Source organism: Antedon mediterranea, chromosome 3 (genome assembly GCF_964355755.1).
Source record: "Antedon mediterranea chromosome 3, ecAntMedi1.1, whole genome shotgun sequence".
Taxonomy (NCBI): domain Eukaryota; kingdom Metazoa; phylum Echinodermata; class Crinoidea; order Comatulida; family Antedonidae; genus Antedon; species Antedon mediterranea.
The window spans coordinates 35,342,375-35,365,792 of NC_092672.1; the positions used below are offsets into that span (position 1 = coordinate 35,342,375).

The window sequence follows — 23,418 nt, forward strand, 5'->3', positions numbered from 1 at the left end:
ACTAAAGATCACACAACGGTATATATATTTTCATTTTTAAGTTTTGTTTTGTACACGTGTACCAGCGATATAAAGGTGTTGTTTCCAAAAAAAAAAAAACACCCAAAAATATTATAATATTTATAAGTTTGTTGAGGTAAATTTTCAATTGAAAAACACAAAATTACCTGACTAAATGAATCAAGCGCTACCCCATTATCCAGTAAAAATTGCCTCGTCTCTGCCACAATTTGTGTTTCACCTAGTGCCATCCGGACAGCTAAACTTTTTTTCGATTCCTGTGCAAAAAAAAGTTTTATAAGTATAGTTTTAATCGTTTCTTATAGAAAGAGAGTAGAGGCAAGATACTGGATCTTGCTTCTATATAGATCCCCATATTCATATATCATAAAAGATGTTTAATTTATTTTACACTCTTAAAATGAATAAAAAAAAACCAGATAACTTAATATAAGAATACAATGGATGGAGGTCACAGTAAGTTCATTGAAGTTGTGACCCCCGTTTCAGTGTAATAATAACATGCTATGCTGAAGTAGACTAAAATATATGTAATATTTATATTTAACTTACAGGATCGAGTACATCACTTTTTGTTGTTTTGTATTTAGCTGCCATTGCATCAGCCACTGCATTTGATCCAATGAATAAACTATTCCAATTATGTGAACTAAACCAATATACAGAAATACATATCAGTACAAATATTCAAATATAATATATATATTATATATTATATTTAGCTTGTAGATTAAAGCCAACACATAATAATAATAATAATAATAATAATTTATTTGGAAAACGCTTTTTGAACAGCGGCACACATAATAATGGTGCATCCTTAAAACAATTAAACATACAATATAAAAATATATGAGTATAAAGATAGACTAGATTAAAACAGATAATACTCAGATAAAACGGAAGTTCGATAAAACCAAATTAAAAATAAACTGTAATACTAAAACCAATTAAATGCAACCCACATACATAAACTTGGACACTAAATTAGCATATCAATTAGTATATGAACAAAGGAATATACATAGTAAACGCACCTTCCACTGGACGCCTTCTGTTGCACTGCTTTCTTCTTCTTATACGATGACCCCTCGTTTGAGAAACTATCGTCCTCCGTTTTCTTCTCTTGCCCCGGTAAAATGTGTAATAACCTTCCCTAAAATAAATGAAAAAATAATAATTTATATTTTGCAGTTGTAGTAAAAAGTAGTAAGCTGGCCACTTCACATTTTTCTAAATTGTAAGCTGTATAGTATAATCTAAGTCTGTCTACACTTTCAAACTAGTTTGACAAAAAAGAGTGATGTGGCCAAATAGGATGCTTAAAATCATCATGTCCATATATGGGCACATCACGTTTTTTTTTTCACATAAAGTTTGATAGTGTAGACATTGCTTTATACTTTCAGCTTGAGTCTCTACAATCTGAATCAGGACCATGGTATTAAAAAAAGTTACCCTAGTTTTGCAGTTAATTAAGAAAATGTTATTACCATAAATATTGAACCATCTAGTTCAGTGTAAGCCGTGACTGCATGTTCTGGCATCATGAATGTGATGAAGGCAAAACCTTTGACCTTCTTAGTTAAGGTGTCAATCGGTAAGTTGACCTCTGTTAAGGGACCTATAAGAATTGAATAGTAGTAGGACATTAGTAAGTTAAACTTAATCTTCTATGCACTACACGCTCCTTAATATTCTGTAAATAATACAAACATTTGAAATACAATTAACAAAAGATTTTTTTCTCTCTTTTGTGGGGACAACCCACTTTTATTGGACATATGATAAACAATGGGTATTTAAAAATTACACAGTCTGAGGTTAAAAGATTATAGGAAATGTTTTGATACTGTGTTGAAATCTAAATATGATAAAACAATTAAGTATATAGAGAAAATTTATATTACAGAGCTAAAACGGTACAAAGATTATTTGTTCTGTTGTGATTTCGTGTAATATTTATCACTTTATGTGTAATTATAATCTTACCATATTTACTAAATAATTCCTCAAGATCCTCTTCTTTGCAAATGTAAGCCAGGTTTCTAAGAAATAGACGTCCAGTCTGTAAAAAAAAACTATGTTCAACTATGTTCATATTTTTCTCACATAAATCCTATACTGCATTAATAATATTAATATCTATATTTTCTAGGAACCAATGTAAAAGATTATACATTTTACCTCTGCAATGGTTTCTCCATGTTCTTCTAACTCAGCCGCCTGCAAATGTCAAAACAACGTTTTAAATTGTAGTTATTTATTTGTTTTAAGTATGGTACAAAACAAACACATGAATTATAATTTGTTGACACAAATCTGTATTAATGGTGAAACAGGTAGTCATACGTGAACCTAGTCGTTTAAAGATTGATAACACACACACACACACCTTCTTTGCCCATGCTGGCTCCTGACGCGGTAAATTAAACGTGGATGTGTTATTCTTGTCATCCACCATCAACTCAATATACCTTGTACCTGAAAGAGGTATGTAAAATGTGTTGGTGAATCTTTAATTTAGTGTAAAATTAAATAAATGAGTATATACAGTACATATTTATTTTCATCTCAAAACACTGAATGACAATTGGTACATATATAAGATAATTGTTTTATAAATTAAATGAACCAACTAACCCATGTAATCTTTGTGTCTCTTCATAGCTTCATCCAAATCGGCTTTAGACGTCAAATCTACAAACACTGTGCCTATTGGTAAAAAGATACGATCAACGCAAATTTGGGAAATTCCAGGACAATTCAGGAAATTCCAGGACAATTCAAGGAAGTTCCAGGAGACTGGAAAACTTATGCCTACATGTTGAATCTGGAGCATTGCCCTGTCTACACTATCAAACTAGTTTGACAACAAAAATGTGATGTGCACAAATATGGTGGTGATATGCCCAAATATGGTGGTGATATGACATCGTCGTGTCACATCACATTTTTTTGTCACATAAAGTTTGATAGTGTAGATAGAGCTTTACACTCTCGTCATTCAGTGTGTTACCTGTTTTTTGCCCTTTATTATTCTTAGGCATTCTTACTTCTGTTACTTTCAAAGGTGCAAAGAATGTCTTTATGTCTTTCTGGAAAAAAAACCCAAGAAATATCAATATTTTATAAAACATTATGTCAACGATAGTTTAAAATTGAAATGTCAGTATCCTAAAATATGGAAACAAATCATTTAAAACATAATGTCTCAAAAAACATTTTATCCAGATATTTTATAAATAATTATGTCAATGATGGTTTTAAATTTGAGTAGCCTACATCTTTAGCACTAAACGGTACTCCACGCATTTTGATGGTAAATACTTCGCCGGTTGGTTCTGACGTCTCTTCTGATTTCTTTGGAACCTGTAAGATGAAAGTGTATTACAGGTAATACATTTTACCAATAGTGGCATTGTAGCTTTGTGTTTTAATCTATTAATTTAAGAGTTCTGGGTTCAAGTCAGGCTTTGTTCCTAGCATTCTCAACAATATGTGCAAATATACAATACCAAGTTTTGTTTAAAGTTTGGGTTGTTGGGTTAGTTTTAAAATAATAATAAGTTATATTTTTGTGTTTCTCTCACCTTTTTATTTGTTTTCTGTTGCTTAGTAACCTTTGTTTTCTCCTCATCTTCACTTTCAGAATCTTCTGAAGAACTTTGCGAGGTCTGTTTAACCTTACTTTTAAGATACTTCGTAAAAAAAAGCAAAACAATATTTAATATAGTATATAGTAAGCTCTCAGTTTAGAATATATATATATTTGACATTTGTTTTGTAATAAAAATGTTAGTAATAAATACTATTGGGTGAGTGTATTGTAACTTACATCTAGATCAGATAAGCCCTTTTTATTGGCTGTTTTACTTTTTTCTTTAGTTTCATCTACAGTGTTTACTTCAGGCTGTTCCATCACCTCTACAGGATCATCATCTTCACTTTCTATAGAGAGAAAACAATTAGCTTTTGTCAAATACAGAAATGAAATAAATGTGTTATCAACAAGATAATAACTCACAAATAGGACTTGTCTAAAGCTTTGTCTACACTATCAAACGTTGTGTGACAAAAACGTGTTCTCAAATATGGTAGTGATATGCCCAAATATGGTAGTGAAATATATACATATTGATGTTACCAATTAAAAATAATATTTACCACTTGTTTGCTCATCTGAGTCTCCTTCTTCTTCACTTTCTTTCGTCGGTGGCGGCCTCCTCGTCTTTTTCTCATGACCTGGGTCACTTTCTTTCACCCCTGCTACCAAATCATTACCCCAGACACGAGATTTATTACCTTTCTGATGCAATGCAAGAAACTCTTCTAGCTCTACATCTGTCTTCTCCTGAAATAAAGTAAAAAATACCTTAAAATTAATGACTCATAAATAAGTTTTATTCAATATTTAAGCCACAGGCCTGTTTAATCCCCGCCTGAATATTATTAATTAATGCAATAAAGTTCAAAACATACATATACATATATGGTACCATTTATAAATAAAACTAACCTCATTCTCCTCAGTTTCTAGGGTATCTCCTTTATTCTTTTTAGCCTGAAAAGGTAAATGAATTAGCAAAATGATAATTGTTAAAAATGCTATATTTATTTATACAGAGTAAATGTATAGTAATGAGTGTTTTATATTGGATGATTATGTTTTTCTTTGAAGACCCACTTGATAGTTTGATTCAGTTTGCTTTTGGGAATCCTGTCTCTCTCTATTGATTGTTGTTTTTTTAATATCCGAGAAAAAATAAATGAAATGAAATTACAACGGTATAACAGGACCATATGTAAAACAGGTGCAATATCTATACCTTATATGTTTTTAATCCTGTCTAAATGTGTTTTTAATTAAATAAATAAATATGCACAATATTATATTTCAAATATTTATTTGTAACTGTTAATTTACTTTTTCTTTCTTTTCTTTTTCTTTCTTTTCTTTTTCTTCATTTTCCAATTTGTGTTTTTCATGTTTGTTATGCCTCGCTTTGTATGCTGAACTCTCACTTGAGTACTTGCTCCATGGTCTCTCTGCATTTGGGTCACCAATTGATTTACATATTTCAACCTAAAAATGAGGGTGAGAAAATATATTAGCATAAATATGTACAATAATTGAATTACGGAACTTTATTACGGAGATTGAATGTTTTTTTAGGTTACAGTTTCAACATAATGATGAAACGATAATCTAACCTGTAATCGTGATGAATCCAGAAATGTCTTGTTGAAGAAGTTTACAGCTTTCTCCGCCTCTGCGTTGCTTCTGTAGCCGACAAATGCAAATTGACGGAATTTTCCAGATTTTGTGTATTTCAACTGCAAGTCTGTAATTTCACCAATTTTACCAAAAGTATCTTTTATTTTGTCTTCTTTTATCTAAACAAGAAACAAATAAATGAACCCAATCAACATTTTTTAGGCTAGGCCTGTCAGATCATACTCTCCTTCTATCAAGAAGGAAGGAGGATGACTCTAAACTGGTGAATACGAACACAAATCTACACCTCCGACGGGCCTAGCCTACATAGGTAAAATTGGCATGTTTTAAGTCATTATAAACATATTAAATGAAGTCAAAGTTATCAATAATATTCTAGTTCAATAATAAAAGAATACAAACCCTTTTTGGCAAATTCTTAACGACTATACGAGACATGATTTTACTGCTCACATGTGGCTCAGTTGTTGACACATGGAAATCGCCACAGGAAAAGTAGCTGACGACGGAAGTAGTATTAAGCTTAGGGGGCGCTAGACCAGACAAAACAAAAAAATAATAATGGGAGAAAAAAGTGTTATGATTCTTTAAAACAAAATTTAGTTTCATCATGTTTAGTAAAACAGATTTAAACAAACTATCTGCTCTTGAGAAAGCAAGAGCAGCTCGTGATGAACGAGCTCAGAATAGGTCTCGTGAAAATGCAGCTGTTCTGATTCAGGTAGGCTTTTAAGGCTAGGCTAGGCTAGGCTACTACTAGGCCTGACGCTGGTTATTTATTTAAAATTAAAGATTGTCCTGCTTTGCTTGTTTTATACCGGGGGTCATGTTACTCCTATGCTTGGAAATTTAGGCTTAGCCTAGAAGAAAGTTGTCTAGCCTGTTAATGCAGTTGTGCTCAGTATATGTACAATATATAGTTGCGCATTGGCATGAACATTATTACAAGCCTCTATTTGTATGCCCCAATTTTATTTACAGTTTTTAGGATGTCCTTTTCAATTTCATGAATGAAGCGAAATATCATGGAGTAAATTTACTCTATGGAAATAAGATTTTACTACACAATAATTATCTAGGCCCGTATCACTTTAAACTAACTCATTCTTATTATCTTTGCAGGCAGTTGTGAGAGGATTCATCTGCAGAAGAAGATTTAGAAAAGATCTTTTAAAAGATATCGATAGAATTATTGCTCCATTTTCAAATGGTCAACCTAAAACCAAGCCTCAATTTTACACAGGTTAAAATTATAATTATTGTTGGGTCTCTTTTCATGTACATTATACAATAGTTTGGATATTAATTCATAATTAAGGATCGAACATGGCACTGTCGCTAAATATTTATAAATTATATCACAAATACATTTGTTCTTTTTTTCCTTAGCTGTGGAAACATTTTCAGCCATCAAGAAATTTTGGCATGTTTTTAAATCAAATGAAGATAAACATGTAAAGTATAAAATATAGTTTTTACTGACATTAAATAAATGATTTTGATAGATCTGGAATAATATTTTATTAGTTTGGAACCATGGGACAAAGGCTCGACACCTTTTGACCAAATGAATCTTGTTTGTCAACAGAGATTTGAGGCGATGTGTAGCTACATCAATGCTTGTATGATGTACGGTGAAAGCATGGGGAATGATGTCGTTGCAAATGCAAAAGTTAGTATCAAACTCGTCATCCTTTCCAAATAATAACACAAAATTCTGATTAGTTTATTGTGTTAAATCTGAACCAATGCAAATAAAGGTTTTCAGTTGTATTTAGTTCTGGAAAAGTATTCAACTTAATGCAACTCAACTGCTCGTATTTACCATTACTTTGAGGTGTGAACAATGAATTGACTTTATTTCAGTTCCTTGTCAACATAAGCTAACCTAAGTCCCAAAGCTAGTTAAAGACAAAGTTACTTTTAAATTTGAATACTTTTGAAATCTCAAATGTGAGATGAGCCAGTCACTCACTAACCATCATATTTATATTAATTCTGGACGTGCCATTATCCTACAGTATACTAGTTTAAACATTCAAATTATAATTACACTTAAATGTATTATTTTTGGTCCTCAAGCTTAACTGGAAACTGAGAAACTTTGGATATGGCAGCCTACCAGATCAGCACACACATTTTAATATCATTTTTTTTTTGTGGTTTAATGACCATTTTGTTGTTTTTTGTTTTTACTTTAGTACTGGTATGTGTCGCTAGCATTATCCAAACAACATGTGTTGTCATGGATACAACAAGTTAAAAGCATACTGTGGCAGTGTTGCTTATATTTGAAGAAACTTAAGGTAAGTAAAAACATGATATCACAACATTCAATGCTAGTATGTTTTAACCTCATGCAAGAGAAAACATGTAGAGAAGACCTTAGGAATGTTTTAAAATTTTGTAAGACAAAACATTTTTTATCAGCTCTTTTACGGTTTAATATCAATCAGTCAGTAAATTCAAGCATATACAATTGTTTACATCTCCTTATTGTTAAAAATGTAAAAGGAAAAATAATAATTACAATATTCAACTTCAAAATTACAAAATAAAATGCTTTTGCTTTTTAGCCTTACAAGGTTGTTATTTCATTATTTGTTATTTTACATTTTCCAGCCAGATTCGCCAACAGATTGTAAGATAATGAGCATTTATCTTCGTTTGCTCATCACGTTCACAGACGCTTCATCATGGAAGATATTGAAAATGACTGGAGGTAAGTTGCAAGAATATCAAACTCTTTTATGCAAAATATTATACTGTATTATACCTTTCGATCCAAATGCCCAAGGTTCCATTCTAGTACCGTCTACACTATCAAATTAGTTTGACAAACAAAGTGTGATTTGCCCAAATATGGTAGTGATCTGCTTAAATATTTTGTTTTCTTTGTTTTTTTTGCATAAATATGGTAATGATGAGCACATCACTTTTTTTGTCACATAAAGTGTCATAGTGTAAGACTTATTTAAAACAGTGCCCTCCTTTACATTGGTTTTGAAAACATTTTCATTCTGTAATTTTGTCAGAAACCTTTTTGGTTGAAAGTTTTGTCTTTTTGTTTATATAACAGGGGAAGCGTTAAGGACCAGTATGAACCAGCTTTGTGCTAACATCATAGGGCATCTGAACAGCAAAGGGTTCTACCCTATGCTACAATGTCTATTGTTAAAAGGCTTAGCAAGAAAGAAACCAGCATTCACACATGCAGCTCTCTCAGCTATATTCACTCTTTCCATCAGGTAAATTAATGTTTCTTGACCTTTATTGACCTTTATTCATAGGTCATCTAAAAGTAGAACAAGTAGCAAAAAATTGACCGATTAATTATCGATTGATGATTGATTTTCAGACCTGTTGTAATCACTAAATGTTCAGATAATTTGATGTCACTATTTATACTCTATATAATGTCAGTACCTGGGGTTATTTTTCACCTTCAAACAACAAGTAAAGAGGTGAGTACAAATTCATTTTTTATTAACGATAAATAATTTTTACAATTTTTAAAAAATACCGGTATGCCATTTTAATGTCACATATTTCCTTGTTCTTTTTTATGTATATTTTATGGTGATCCTGTATTGCATTGGTGTTTTTCTTTATAAACTTTTGGATCCTAAATAAATAACTAAATAAAAAATAATAGTTATTCACTTTGACTAAAAATGTGATCGTCAAAAAAACTGTAATTTAAAGCAAACAAATATTCAAATTGTCAGACAATGTATTTTGGTTAAATTTAACTGTTTATTTTGTCTTTTTATAAGTGAAATCAAAATAGGCTATTAAAAGTCTGATTTTATAAATAAAAAAAAAATCTATTTTTGATGATTTTGGGGGACAACAATACAGTACATGTTCAACATTTTGTTAAGAAACCTTAATCTCAGCAGAGGTCTTGTTTATTTGGTTGTTTTATTAGTTGTATTTACTCAAAAATAAACCCATCTATAAATTTGGAATAATCTTGATACAAGATGTTTCATGCTGGTCCTCAAATATAAGCCCACTCATTAAACTCGATCTGATTATGTGTTTTAAATATTCTTAATCTTTCTCTTTTTCCAGAGCATAACAATTCTGCAAACAGGAAACATGTTTAAGCATATATTGGATTATTTAAGCTTAGACCAGAACACACGAATTATCTTTAACTCATTGGAAGGGAACTACGCCCTCTGTCTTCTCGCAAACATCGTCTACTTAGGATATATAGAACAAGATAAGCTGGCTACTAACGTTGCTTGTTTTACGGTAAGTTGTCATAGTGCTAGTACTTGTACAAAGTTGTCAAACCATTTATTTTATCTGTAAAGCTCTGTCTACACTATCAAACTAGTTTTCCAAAGTGTGATGTTCCCAAATATGGTAGTGATATGGTAAAGGGACGATTCAGCCCTGGGACGATTCGGCACACTTAAATTTATCGGCTTTGATATGCATATTACAAGCATAAAATAAGTTTTTTCCCCAAACTTTATTTTCAGAGAGACTATGGGGTAGTACTACTAGGAATAAAGATGCAATAAAGCAAATATTTTGAAAACATTGTCGAAAATGATCATTTTTTAGTCACGAAATAAACAAGGTTTTCGAAGTAATAAATTGAATATAAAATTACGTTTTTTTAGTAATTTATTATATATATTATATCAACATTGTCAATATCAATAAAATATGGATTGTTAAACACCTTTAAAAACTTGATAAATACCAAAAAAAATGAATATAAATTTGGTCTAAAGTGAGACGTTTCGGCCCACAAAGTGGGATGTTACGGCCCAAAAGTGGGCCGGATCGTCCCACCAAAAGCGGGCCGAATAGTCCCGGGCCGAATCGTCTCAGGGCCAAATCGTCCTGGAACATAGTGTTATGCTTAAATATGGTGTTGATATGACATCATCATGTTCATATATGGGCACATCACATTTTATTGTCACATAAACTTTATAGTGTAGACAGAGCTTTATAATAATTTGTTCCAAAAGAAACAGGCTTGCTATATTTTATTCCTGAAGATAAAGATATTGTCGTTAATATCATCATTGCTATTATTTTTACAGAGAGTTGTACATTGCTTGTTGATGCATTGTCAGAATTATGTTGGTAAAAAGAAGTCAAATACGTCGCAATGGCACCCAGTGCTCGGCTGGTTCTCACAATCAATAGATCACAGGTATGAATAAGAATATGTAAAGCTTTGTGTACACTATCAAATCAGTTTGATGTTCCCAAATATGGTAGTAATATGCTTATATATGGGCACATCACATTTATTTGTCACATAAAGTTTGATAGTGTAGACAGAGCTTTATACATCATTTACAAACAAATTTAAATGACTAAATTCTATTATTGTAACATTATTTGAATATTTCTTGATGTTTTTAGCTTACATGAATCAATGGAGTATGTGGTAAAACAACTCAGCAAGCTGTGGAGTCATGTCATAGTTCAAGCGCTGTTCGGTGATGCGTTGAAATCAGCTGAGGCATCTGCTGCTGCTGAACAAGAGAAGATGGCACAAAAAGAACAACCAAAAGGTGTGAGAGGCTCACATATTTTTTCAAAGACTTGTAAACCGCACAATGGATTAAAACAACTCTTTTGACAAGATCTTTTTGGTATTAACTGTTTTTTTATTTGCTTAGGATTATTAAAGAAACTCCAGCGTACTTCTTTAAAGTTGTCCTCTCGTCCTACTAAGAGTCTAAATGCCCCTGAGGTGGTCACAGTTTGCGGTGTTTGTGACATGTTCCAAACGGCAATGTCAACGCTTACTGAAATCAAGGCCAATATATTGTCAGGTATGTTCTATTAAACCATATGTCTCACTACGCAGAGGTCTTCTTTTTGGAACAGATCCTCTTATGTTAAGACCACCTAGAACCAACCTAAATTACGTGCCTAAGGGCTTCTTTGCTCAAGCGCCAGAGATCTGGAACCAACTTTTCTGTTCAATCCGTTACACTCTATACCCTTTTCAATTAAAATCTCTCCTGAAAACCCACCTATTTCAATAGTTATTCCTTTCATGTTGCGCTGTGAGACTCCGATAAAGAGCGCTTTATAAGTGTTCGATATTATTATTATTTATTATTATTCAGGCACATTAAAATGTAATCAAAACCATATGTAATAATATTTCAAAAAAGGATACGAATCTCAAGATCCTTCGAACCCATGATCTCTTGCTCACAAGACAAGCACTTTATCCACTAGACACTAGACCACGGAGACTAATAATCACAACCAAACATACTTAATCATGCAGTCCACCTACCTTGTCTTCTGCCATTTGGCAGGTCTATGACCGTCTTCTTTCTCCATACTTCTCAATTAGATTTCATGCGTGAGAAAGCATAATTGGGCCTCATAATTACCTGCAACCAATAATAATGTTTGTTTTTTAGGATTAACGTACATGGACAACCTGTTACCTAGCCTTTGGCACTTCATCACTGAACTCGGTCCTAACAGCGGTATTAAGTTGTTTCTAGAAAGTCTCAACTCAAGCGTGGAATCGCAACCAATCTTGTCCTTATTAATGTTCTTCTGCGATTGCTCAAGTTATCTAATTACGTAAGTTTTTTAAAAATTTTTTACAATTTTTGTTTAAATTCAAAATGAATTTCTTCTCGGAGTAAAATGTTTTTACCTGTTCTCATTGCTGCTTGTTTTGGTATTTTTATGAATGAGTTTTTGTTATTTTTTTTTTGATATTTTCTGATATTTTTTTTAATTAAAATGCTATATTTGATTTCTATGTGCTACTTGGTAAGAGGATTCACAGGCTCTTGTCATAGGGATTTAGTTCCCTTTTGTGTTTCCTGCCACTTACTTTGTAGTTGTTGTTTCTTTTTATGATTGTTAATAAAGAATAAGTAGACATTTATTTTGAATTCTTTTGTTTATAAACATTTATTAAGATAATAATGCCACAAACACACGATAAATATAGCTGTGTTGACATGCCACAACTAGCTGTTGTGGATTCTTGTCTCGCAGAAGAACAAAAATGCTGCCATGGGAGATGAAAGATTGTCTGTGTTCTAGTCTGGTTGTAATGTTTTGGTGTTTTTTTTATAGAATTCTTGATGATGTCGAACTTTATGAACATCAAAAACCGTTCAAATTAGATGATTTGATAAATATGTCATCATTTCTCAACATGTTTGTTTATAAGATGATCTGGGAACATAACATAGGTGAGTAGATGCTGTATCATTGTATTACACTCAGGTGTATAAATGGGTACCCGGTTAGATCAAGACACAACTTTGTGCTGATTACTAGCTGCATTATGGGAGTATGTTTCCATACGTGTTTAATAAAAAAAATCACAAAAAATTTGAAGCGCTTAGAATCATTGTGTAATAAGGGCTAATATTAATATTATTATTTATGTATGTGTTGGATTATTTCTAATCTATTAATGATCAATGGTCATTTTTCTATACTGAATTTTACCATAATACCTAATAAAGCTTGGTTTCCACTTACTAGACACAATGCAAGGATGTAACGCAACGCAAAGTGATTTGACCAATCACAAGTGATAGATTATTCAAACAGTCGCATGTGATTGGTCAACTCGTTTGCGTTGCATCCATGTCGTTGCGCTGCGTCCTGGTGGAAACCAAGCTTAATACTTAGCCGTGTGCTTTTGTTGTTTCAGACTCCAACAGCAGACAGCATTCACTGTTTGTGTCCACACATCCACTGCTGATGATATTGCATCAACGTGATGCTAGACGCTCATTCGCACCAGACAATCATTGGCTTATCAAGTTAGTACATAAATAGTACAATGTTTTTGTTTTGGAGTGGCATGCCTAATTGGTGACAGAAGCTATTGGCCTCTTTTGCCACTCCTACACTATCAAACTGTATGTGACAAAACAAATGTGATGTGCCCATATATAGACATATCACTACCTTATTTAAGCATATCATTACCATATTTGGGCACACACATCACACTTGTTTTTGTCAAACTAGTTTTATAGTGTAGACAGAGCCTAAGCAATATTGCTACCTTTCTACATTTTTTTTCAAAACAATTCTGGTTGGTAAAATTTTTTTTTTTTTCGGATATTTGATAAGCTTTTTTTATTAGCAGAGATTTGAAAATGAGCTTATTTAGAAACGAGCTGGAACGAGGAAGTAAGCGGGCTAAACGTGTTCTCCAAATTATTCCACATATAATCCCACACATAGAGGTAAGCTGCATGCGGTTAGCAATATGTAAACATCACTTGTGTACATTTGTTAATATTTTGGAGAAGAATTCTTTTGATATGTATTATGTTTTAGTTGTCCGAAAGCTCTGCTAATTTTTCTGGCTGTTTTACTTTATCGTTCTGATTAAGCTTTTTGCTTATTTTTATTTTGTATCTCCATTGAGATCCATCCTCTGATACCCACAGCATTGTCATTTTGTATCTCCATTGAGATCCAGCCACTGATACCCACAGCATTGTCATTTTGTATCTCCATTGAGATCCATCCTCTGATACCCACAGCATTGTCATTTTTTCAGTATTTTGCCTTTAAATTTATGTTTTATTTTATGTGCATAACTATTTTTTGAGTAAATAAAAGAAAGAAAGAAGAAAAAAATACTCCATTTCCTTTCTTTATTTCAGCGTGTCATATTATTCCATAAGAAGGTTGGAGACGAGAAAAAAGAGTTGGGCTTAGTAGAAACAGCTGGTATTATGCCACACTCAACGCTGATTACGATACATCGTAACCAGTTGGTAGAGGTACGTAGCCTGTAGAATTATGTACACTCCCTCTCCCTTTCTTTTTTTTAAACGAAAAACAATGCTCTACAGTCAACGCTCTCAATACCAGCCTTGGACTGGTCTGGTATGTCTGATTTCCAGAATATGTTTATAAAAGTATTTACTTTTAGGAGAGTTTCTCATTTTCAGGGAGTTTGGTATTGTTAGGGCCATACTGAAAAGCCTCCTACTTACAGGACGCCCTTGGACTGGACTGATATGTTCCAGAATATGTTTAAAAAGTATTTGGAACTTAACAAGAAATGTCTGGTTTGGGAGAGTTTCTCATTTTCCAAGAGTCAATATTGTTAGAGCCATATTTAGAAATCTGCCCTTTACAGGGAAGCCACTTCAGATAGTCAGATTGTACCATAACATATTTGTAAGTATTATTGCTGTATTATTGTTATTACTGTTTTGTTATTAGGATGGTTATCATGCGATAAGTCAGATGGAGGGAAAATCCTTGAAAGGAACCCTTAGGATTAAGTTTGTGAATCGTCAGGGTCTTGAGGAAGCTGGTATCGACCAAGATGGCGTCTTCAAAGAGTTTCTGGAAGAGATTATCAAGAAAGTCTTTGATCCTGAGCTGAATCTTTTTAAGGTAGTTTATTAAAAGTAGCTTAAGGCTGTCAGCAGCTAAATAATAAATCTTATGTTTTTGAGTTTTTAAAAGTTGTTTACAGACCTTCAAACATTGTCCTGGATTTTTCCAAGCTTTAGTGTTGTCCTGTGGTTGTCCAGTATTGACCTAGAGTTTCTCAAAAGACCACAGAATATTACGTCTCAGTCTTTTAGGTCACCTACACAATAAAGGCCAATTTACACAGATGATTGGTAACGGTAATACAAATATAGAGTCTATGTTATTCCTTATGATCATTTACACACATGCCAAGCCGACAGGCAGTTAGATAGATAAAATTCTATGTGGGACAAGTTACGCAGTTTTTCGCCTACCGTTACCGCTCGTCTGCGTAAAGTGGTCTTAATCCTTTCTTAACTACTATATAAAAAACAATGTTTATAAATCCTTTTTGCTTAGCTCTGTCTACACTATCAAACTTTATGTGACCAAAAAATGTGATATGCCCATATATGGACATGATAATGTCATATCACTACCATATTTGTAATACAACTACCATATTTAGGTACATAACACTTTTTTTTGTCAAACTAGTTTGATAGTGTAGACAGAGCTTAACTTTTTTATTTCATTATTCACAGCACACAGAAGATCAAAGGTTGTATCCAAGCCCGACGTCTTCTGTTCATGAGAATCATCTGCAGTTGTTTAGATTTGTTGGCAGAATGCTTGCTAAGGCCATTTATGAGGTAAATAACTCCGTCATAGTTCTACCAATTAAATATTGCTAAAGTAAACGATATTCAGCGGAGGATCCAGCATTATAGATTAGGGGGCGCGGGGGGATAAATATTTCAGGCTTTCGGGTTGCAGAAAAACAAAAATAGTCATTATTTGTTTACTTTGCAAAAATAATTTACATGTTTTATGTTTTTCATAGGGGATAGTAGTAGAAGTTCCATTTGCGTCCTTTTTCTTGAGTCAAATGGTCGACCATCAACACAGCGCCCTCTACAGTCCTCTTGATGAACTTTCTTCGATGGACAAGGACCTGTTCAAGAATCTGTCATTTTTAAAAGTAAGTTATTACAACATCTCAATAAGAATTAATAATTTTATTCATTCAATGCTCTATTTTGATTTTTCATGTAAAAATCTGTTTTATTTTATTAGCATTATGATGAGGACATAGCAGACCTAGACCTTGTATTCTCGTACGACGAGGATTTAATGGGCAAAATTATCACCCATGAGTTGATACCAGGGGGTAAAGCAATAGCAGTAACCAATGAAAACAAGTAAGTCAAGTAACTGATTTTAAACACCATTGTACATACCTGGAAGTCCTAATATATTGGACATCTGACCATGGTGGAGTTTGTCCATTTAAAAAAATCTCTCTTTAATCAGGTTTGTTATGGTATCACACTATATCGGTAGCCTGTTACCTGTATTATTAGATAATTTAGTGAAAGTATATTTAGAAAAACAAGGGAAATTAAAATTAACAACCTACAGTATGTTATAATAATAATACTATTACAATCTTTATTTTTGCAGTGGAAAAAACTCCTTCACCAGAAAGGTGTTCTTCCACAAGGTTGTTAACATTGTAACATAAAGTATTGAATTAAAAATTCTGTGAAACACACATCTGACATATGAAGTTACTTGCGTTGCCTTTGTCTTGATTATTTTTAGAATTCGCTACATTCATATGATGGCGCACTTCAAGATGTGTCGTCAAATCCGAGAGCAGGTGGCAGCGTTTAAGAAGGGATTTTGCTCAGTTGTAAATCCTGATTGGTTGTCATGGTTCACTACTCCGGAGCTTCAAAGATTGATATCGGGAGACAACGTGGCAATTGACCTATCAGATCTCAAGTAAGTTTAAGCGAAATTCACATTAGTGTATTCGCATGCTTATGTAAGAAGATGTAGGAGTATAGAAAACTGATTAGTAATGCATGACTGAGCAGCAATCAAGTAATTGGTTTATAATAAGATTTCAAAATTGTGATGTGCCCAAATATGGTAGTGATATGATGTCATCATATCCATATATGGGCACATCACCTTTTTTTGAAAAGTTTGATAGTGTGGACAGAGCTTTGAATTTGTTCACTTGAATCCAATGTTTTTGCAGACAAATTGTGTAAAGTTTGTAATGTTCTTGTTTTATTTATTTTACAGAAAGCATGTGCTGTATTATGGTGGATTCCATAGTGGCCACAAGGTTGTTGTCTGGTTGTGGGACATCCTTGAAAAGGACTTCAACAAGGAAGAACGAGCTCTTTTCTTGAAGGTATATCATCAAAATATTGTTATAGATGCTTAATGGGTGGTTTCTGTTTTCTATTAAAGGAAGTAACCAGCTATTCTGCCCTCTAAATGAAATGAAAATGACTTTATTTAGCAATCAATCAATCAAAATCAATTTATTCCATAAAACTAAGGATATGTACAAATATGTCATCAAAAAGTTGTGGAAAAGGGAACTCAAAATAAGCAAAGCTTTTAAGTCGAAAAAACTTAAAAAAGCTTAAAGACCCCTTCCCTGCAATTTTGGACGTTTTTTGGAAAATAATACATATATATCACTTTAAAAACATTAAACCATGTCATTCCTTGTCTTAAATGTACGTTTTATGGTAAATTATGATAAAAAGTGAGAAACAATGCACTACCTAAGTAGCTCGCGGCGATCGACCTCTCGTGGACGGTCTCAGGCCTAGCCTAGCTAGGCTTAGTTTTGTAGGCCTAGCTGGTAAACATCGGTAACGTACGAACATCGTACGCTAGCTATATACCTAGCCTGACGTTGTATAGTTGCTGCATTAATTGTCTTTCTATTTTTGCCAGACTCCGTTGATACAAATTGGGGAAAACCCGGTATTTTCGCTGAAAAGTTAGGAGTCTTCCATTTGTTTTGGCTTCACGAAAAGTGGGCCGAATTACAGGTGAAAAACAACAATATCAATCCGCGCGCAATGCATTTTGGGATTTATAGTGGGCCGCTATAATTATTAAAATCGATTTATTTTTCACATTTTTAACCGTTTAAAGACGAAAAAAGTTATCGCAATAGGACCATATAGTATTATTTTTACATTAAATATAGTTTGTGATCTTAAATTAGATCTAAAAAACGTAGGGAATGGGGCTTTAAAATCATTATTTTATTGATGTTTCTTTGTCTTTTGTTTATACTCAGTTTGTCACCAGTTGTTCTAAGCCGCCATTATTAGGATTTATCCACCTCCAGCCACCGTTCTCTATTAGATGTGTGGAAGTTAGTGATGACCAGGTAAATAAGAATTTACATTTAGATGTTTTTAGTTCCTAATGTCACTCTTTCCATGTTTTTGTTTGTATTTCTACTAAGAACCAATGCCATTGTACCTGTATATGGATGCCTATACTTATATGGATGGCTATACTTATATGGATGGCTATACTTATATGGATGGCTATACTTATATGGATGATTTAATAATCAAATTTAAATCTGCTATTCCTGTTCTACACTCCCTATCTTAATATTGTACAACATGTATTGTCAGTGATACATTTATTTATCAACACAAGGCTGCCTAAAATTAAGGTTTTCATCAACTTGATTTTTAATTTAATTAAGTTAATATACAGTACTGTTGTGCACAGATGCCTTTTTTACTCGAGCCCCATTGAATTTTGTTATGGCAAGCTCTCATTTTGAAGTTTAGCAATGCTGAAGAAAATGGTTTCTCTGCATCATCTTCTTTTTTTGTTATCTTAGGATTTTTCTTTTTTTTGTATGTAAAGTGCTTAGAAACATTCTATTAGGTGTTATAAAGACAATTTCATTATTATTTATGTTTGACTTCTGTTTACCACAGGATACGGGCGACACTTTAGGTAGTGTGGTACGTGGATTCCTCGGTATTCACCGTCGAGATCCTGTAGGGCGTCTTCCTACATCGTCCACGTGCTTCAACCTTCTTAAACTACCAAACTACTCAAAGAAAAGTACTCTGAAAGACAAGTTGCGGTATGCCATCACTAGCGGAACTGGCTTTGAATTATCATGAGGCAGAGAAAGAGATCTTTATTATTGTGTCAATATAAATTTTTATCATTTATATATATATGACTATGTTGGACAATGAATGTAATATGTAGACCATATTAGCAAAATTGGGAGAATTTGACAAGGATTTTTTTACAAGGGAATTCATTTAGTGCACGCACTGCTAGTAAACGAGAGAGATACATGATGAATATAAATTGTTCGTTTGTGTCCCACAATATGTCATGGAATTTGTTTGGACTTTGTTATTTGTAGCTCGTGCTTTAGACAGGTAACATGTACTGTTCAATAGTCACACTAACGCATGATTACTTTCTATTCTGCATTATATTTAGTATTGTATTAATATAAAACCATGAATATTATAAAAGATTATGGAAATATTTCAGTTACAAAGGACTAAGTGGTATGATGTATAGGTTGGGAGAAGAGCTTGAAATGAGTGCGTGAAATAAATTGAGAATCTTTATTACTAATAGCTATATTTGTTTTACTATCTATACTTATTTTATTATAATAAATATTGAATGGAAATGTAATATAGTTTTTATAAGGCTTGATATACATAATAGATCTAAATTGATAGAGAAATTTGTATATAATATGGTGCAATTGTGTATGTTAATATACAGAGAAAAGGGATGCCTATAATATGGTACTTTCTGCATGAGAATAAATAAAAAATTTCTAACAATTACGTGTCTGTCTTTATTTTATAATCCTTTTGTGAGTAAAGTTTATTTTACATGCAACTTGAGGGCGCCATTCCTCTGCGTATTTTTCGTAAAGTAAAGTTCGGTGACCTTTCATACACGTGTGGAGACCTCGTCGAGAAGTGAGTTTGCGTAATTCATTACACAGCAGAGATCATTCCACACCACACGTCGTCAGGCTATCAAGGACCAAGGCAAGGGTTCCCATTAAACTTGAATGTGGTTTTCAACTTGAAACACGTGTTGAAAAATTAGTAAGTAATGTTTATGTAGATTAAATAGATATATAGCTTGTTCAGTTTAGCGGTAAGATATTAGCATTATTACTGATTTGTTTGGATTAGCAAGTTTTCTGCAGACAGATAGCCGCCGATGTCCGTGAAGTATGATGATGCAATTGGATAGCTAGGCCTAGGAGGATGATGATGATAAAGGTCAGTTTGGTGTGCATATTGTAGGCGATGATCTGAGCCGGTCTCTGGGCCTAGCTATAAGCCAAGTATTTGTAAATGTATTACACAATGATACAATATCGCATTAGGCCTAGCATAATGATGAACACATTTTCTGCAAGTTATCATTTGACATTTTATTTGCTTTTTTTTAATTGCATATTTTAGACCAGTGTCGAACCAAATCATATGATTTAGTAAACTTTATAGCCTTAACAGTTTACACAGTAGACTAAGTCTTGTCTTATTTTTAATTCAAATTGCAAGTTTTATATTATATTTTAAATAAGTTTAATTAAATTTGCAAAAAATGCAAGTTATTTCTTCTGTAATTTCAATGACAATTGACTATTGCATCAGCTATTTAATGTATATCCTTGAACCTTTTTGATAACTTTATACTTTTTTAACAATAGGGTAGTGCAAGTAGGTCACTAATTTTGCCCAGATCCTTAACAATGTACTGATCCTTACCATGTACCGATCCTTACCATGTACCGGTCCTTACCATGTACCGGTCCTTACCGTATAGCGATCCTTACCGTGCACCGATCCTTACCGTTTACCGATCCTTTCAATCATCAATCAAGAAATGATTTATAGATTAATTTATTATTTGTAAAAAAAAAACCTGTTGAAATAGACCTACATAAATCTTATCACATGGGTCACAACGTTATAAGTTGTCTCGCAAAATGCAAACACTGATTGGTATTCTGTATACAAGCTATTTCACAACCTAAGGACACATACTCAATAAGTTGTTTATTAAACATGCTTCAAGTCACATGTCATGTTTTCAATCAAGTATTGAATTTTAAAACCGTGGTATTTCAATTTACTTATTTTTATTCTTTAATGTACTGGGTAACCTCTAATGTACAAAATTCACAAGACAAAACTGATAAACATTAACATAAACCTGGCCTCCCTATTGCTATGTTACTAATGACACATTCTTCATTATATAATGTTTGTTGTTTATCTATGTGATTTTCTGTATAAAGTATACTAGACCATGGAGCTATGGAGCTATAAATTTAGCTAATTTTATAGCTCCATGACTAGACTGTTCTCGTTTGCTCAACATGGCAATTCTGAACATAAATTTAAATACAGGTCAGTGCCCCATATAGAGTTGATGTTATATAACATCTCAACAATGGTATCCCGAAATAAATGGGGTTTTATTTTAAGTTAAATTTAACCATTTATTTTGTCATTTTATAAATGAAAACATTTTTTTTTCTACAAAAATTGATTAACTATTTATTAAAACTACAAAATAACCTATTCGAAGTCTGATTTAATTAATGTTAATTTTTCATGTTTTTGGGGGACGACAACAATACATCTTTAATAATCAATCTCAGTTGACCCCTTAAGTTGTCAGAATTTTCTATTTAAATATAACGGTCTGATAATTTCAACCTGAATAATTTCTATTTAATGTGTATAAAATATATAAGGGATTTATACTATGGTCAACATGGCTACATATCTTCTAATGTTTCAATAGATATCTTTAGTTTGAATTTATAAGTTGATCCCTTAAATTCTCTTTATTTTTATCATGGGTTACCTCATGCATAACTAATTCTGATCACAATTATGTAACTTTTGCGCAGTTGGCCCAATCTGTTGCAAAGGCAACTATCAAACATGTGAATCTAGTATTAAATTAAAAAAAATAAACACCTTTGCCAGAATAAATATCTATTTTGCTGCAGGAAAAATAACCGGTTATTAAAACCATGTGAATAAATTAACCCCAATTTTTTGGAAGCAGAAACCGGACAAATTTTCAATAACTTGTTAAATGGCAGTCTGAAAGTAACGGTTAAAAACGTCCAATCGATTCGGTGTTAGAACGCCATTTAACCGGTTATTGCAACTTTTAGAGATGCAATGCAAAATAACACTGACCTCGAGTTAACTACACTGCAGTAATGTTTGAATATTGACCGCCAGTGCCCATTGCATTTTGGGTACTGTTAGTGTTAACGATTTCCGTCGACGACCACCCATGGATTTCAACAGTTATTTTGAGCAAAAATTGAGCTGAAATGTTGTCGATAAAAATTATTATTTTAAATCTATTTTGAAATAAACAGTTTATGGGATTCTGGATTCTCTCAGAGGGTCCACTATACAACTTACAAGACAAAATATATATATATAGAAAGAAATCGCCACAAACCTCACCTCCCTGTTGTACAGTATATTACGTATGTTAATCTTCATTAATATATTAGATTTATTGTTTAATTTTTTTTTATAATTTGTTGTAATAAAGTATACTAGACTGTGTTCTGTTTACAGCAATTCTGAACATAAATTTAAATACAGGTCAGTCCCCCATATAGAGTTGATGTTATATAACATCTCAACAATGGTATCCCGAAATAAAGCAAATGAATGGTTCTGTTGTTATCAAGGTCAAAGCTATTTCTGTTTAGAATTATAGAACTACAGTATTGTGTTGAAGTAGTAAAAGTTAGGTTGGTTTTTAGATAATTGAACCACCTATTATAGTTAGTTTATTATATCACACAGTGCACCATAAATGCTAATTCATGCTTAATAATCAATCTCAGTTGACCCCTTAAGTTGTCAGAATTTTCTATCTAAATATAATTTCTATTTAATGTGTATGAAATAACTTTTCTGTCAGGGATTTATACTATGGTCAACATGGCTACATTATCTTCTAATGTTTCAATATATATCTTTAGTTCGAATTTATAAGTTGATCCCTTCAATCAGGCATGGACCTACGTCAATTGAATAATTGCTCTTTCTATTTATCATGGGTTACCTCATGCATAACTAATTCTGATCACAATTATGTAACTTTTGCGCAGTTGGCCCAATTGGTTGCAATGTCAAATATGTGACTTGAGTATTAAATTTTAAAAATTAACACTTTTGCCAGAACAAATATCGTTTATGCTGCAAAAAATAAGCGTGTGAATAAATTAACCCCAATTTTTTAGAAGCAGAAACAGGACAAATTTTCAATAACTGGTTAAATGGTAGTTGCCTGAAATTGATGGTTAAAAAAACTTAAAATCGACTCGTTGTTAGAACGCCTTGTAACTGGTTATTGCTTTGCAACTTTTAGATGCAATGCAAAATAATGGTTGTTTGATTGACAGCAGCTGACCTCAAGTCAAATACTCTACAGTAACGTTTGAATTGACCGCCAGTGCCCATTGCATTTTGGGTACTGTTAATGTTCTTCGTCGACGACCACCCACTGATTTAAACGGTTATTTTAGGAGCAGAAATGCAGTCGATATAACAATTTTATTTTAAATCTATTTTGATTGTGAAACAGTTTATTTGGCAGTAGAAACAGACCCTAAAATTTAAAATTAAATGAAGTTATAAATTGATTTTTTTGATTGGTCTAAAATTAAAAATTAAATGAAATTATAAATTGATTTTATTGATTGTGTTATTTGATGACTGCTCTTTATGCTGTCTTCGGAGTCATTGATTGACGTGTATTGATGCCAGGAATAGTTATCTATT

The 23,418-nt window shown here is 32.6% G+C and overlaps 3 protein-coding genes across 4 annotated transcripts in view; 2 read left to right on the forward strand and 1 right to left on the reverse strand.

Moving 5' to 3' along the window:
- Positions 1-5,740, reverse strand: part of LOC140045380 (probable RNA-binding protein 19) — a 10,197-nt gene extending 4,457 nt beyond the window's left edge. Inside the window, exons 1-17 of one of the 2 annotated variants that reach the window (XM_072090244.1) lie at positions 5,663-5,740; positions 5,236-5,418; positions 4,949-5,107; positions 4,541-4,585; positions 4,189-4,372; positions 3,860-3,972; positions 3,615-3,722; positions 3,307-3,393; positions 3,041-3,119; positions 2,665-2,736; positions 2,417-2,505; positions 2,209-2,247; positions 2,014-2,089; positions 1,515-1,645; positions 1,059-1,177; positions 574-670; positions 168-278 (exon numbers count right to left, since the gene is read on the reverse strand). In XM_072090244.1, the coding sequence (XP_071946345.1) occupies positions 168-278; positions 574-670; positions 1,059-1,177; positions 1,515-1,645; positions 2,014-2,089; positions 2,209-2,247; positions 2,417-2,505; positions 2,665-2,736; positions 3,041-3,119; positions 3,307-3,393; positions 3,615-3,722; positions 3,860-3,972; positions 4,189-4,372; positions 4,541-4,585; positions 4,949-5,107; positions 5,236-5,418; positions 5,663-5,698 (1,728 nt within the window). In that variant the 5' untranslated portion in view covers positions 5,699-5,740. Of the gene's footprint in view, positions 1-167; positions 279-573; positions 671-1,058; positions 1,178-1,514; positions 1,646-2,013; positions 2,090-2,208; positions 2,248-2,416; positions 2,506-2,664; positions 2,737-3,040; positions 3,120-3,306; positions 3,394-3,614; positions 3,723-3,859; positions 3,973-4,188; positions 4,376-4,540; positions 4,586-4,948; positions 5,108-5,235; positions 5,419-5,662 lie in introns of both variants that reach the window. The other variant, XM_072090243.1, reaches the window with a different exon arrangement.
- LOC140045379 (ubiquitin-protein ligase E3B-like) lies at positions 5,665-19,410 on the forward strand. Its single transcript, XM_072090242.1, has 25 exons — positions 5,665-5,981; positions 6,383-6,503; positions 6,650-6,714; positions 6,849-6,932; positions 7,462-7,566; positions 7,883-7,982; positions 8,340-8,508; positions 8,619-8,724; positions 9,338-9,523; positions 10,333-10,445; positions 10,661-10,812; positions 10,921-11,076; positions 11,683-11,851; positions 12,359-12,477; positions 12,948-13,059; positions 13,392-13,491; positions 13,918-14,037; positions 14,486-14,662; positions 15,289-15,396; positions 15,588-15,725; positions 15,821-15,945; positions 16,349-16,531; positions 16,841-16,952; positions 17,862-17,954; positions 18,526-19,410. Exons 1-25 carry the CDS (start codon positions 5,871-5,873, stop codon positions 18,715-18,717), a joined length of 3,216 nt encoding a protein of 1,071 aa, XP_071946343.1. The 5' UTR covers positions 5,665-5,870; the 3' UTR covers positions 18,718-19,410.
- A 174-nt stretch (positions 19,411-19,584) lies between these two features.
- LOC140045391 (clustered mitochondria protein homolog) overlaps positions 19,585-23,418 on the forward strand; it is a 37,681-nt gene continuing 33,847 nt past the window's right edge. Inside the window, exon 1 of the mRNA XM_072090254.1 lies at positions 19,585-19,683. The gene's annotated coding sequence lies outside the window, so the exon portion shown is untranslated. The remainder of the gene's footprint in view (positions 19,684-23,418) is intronic.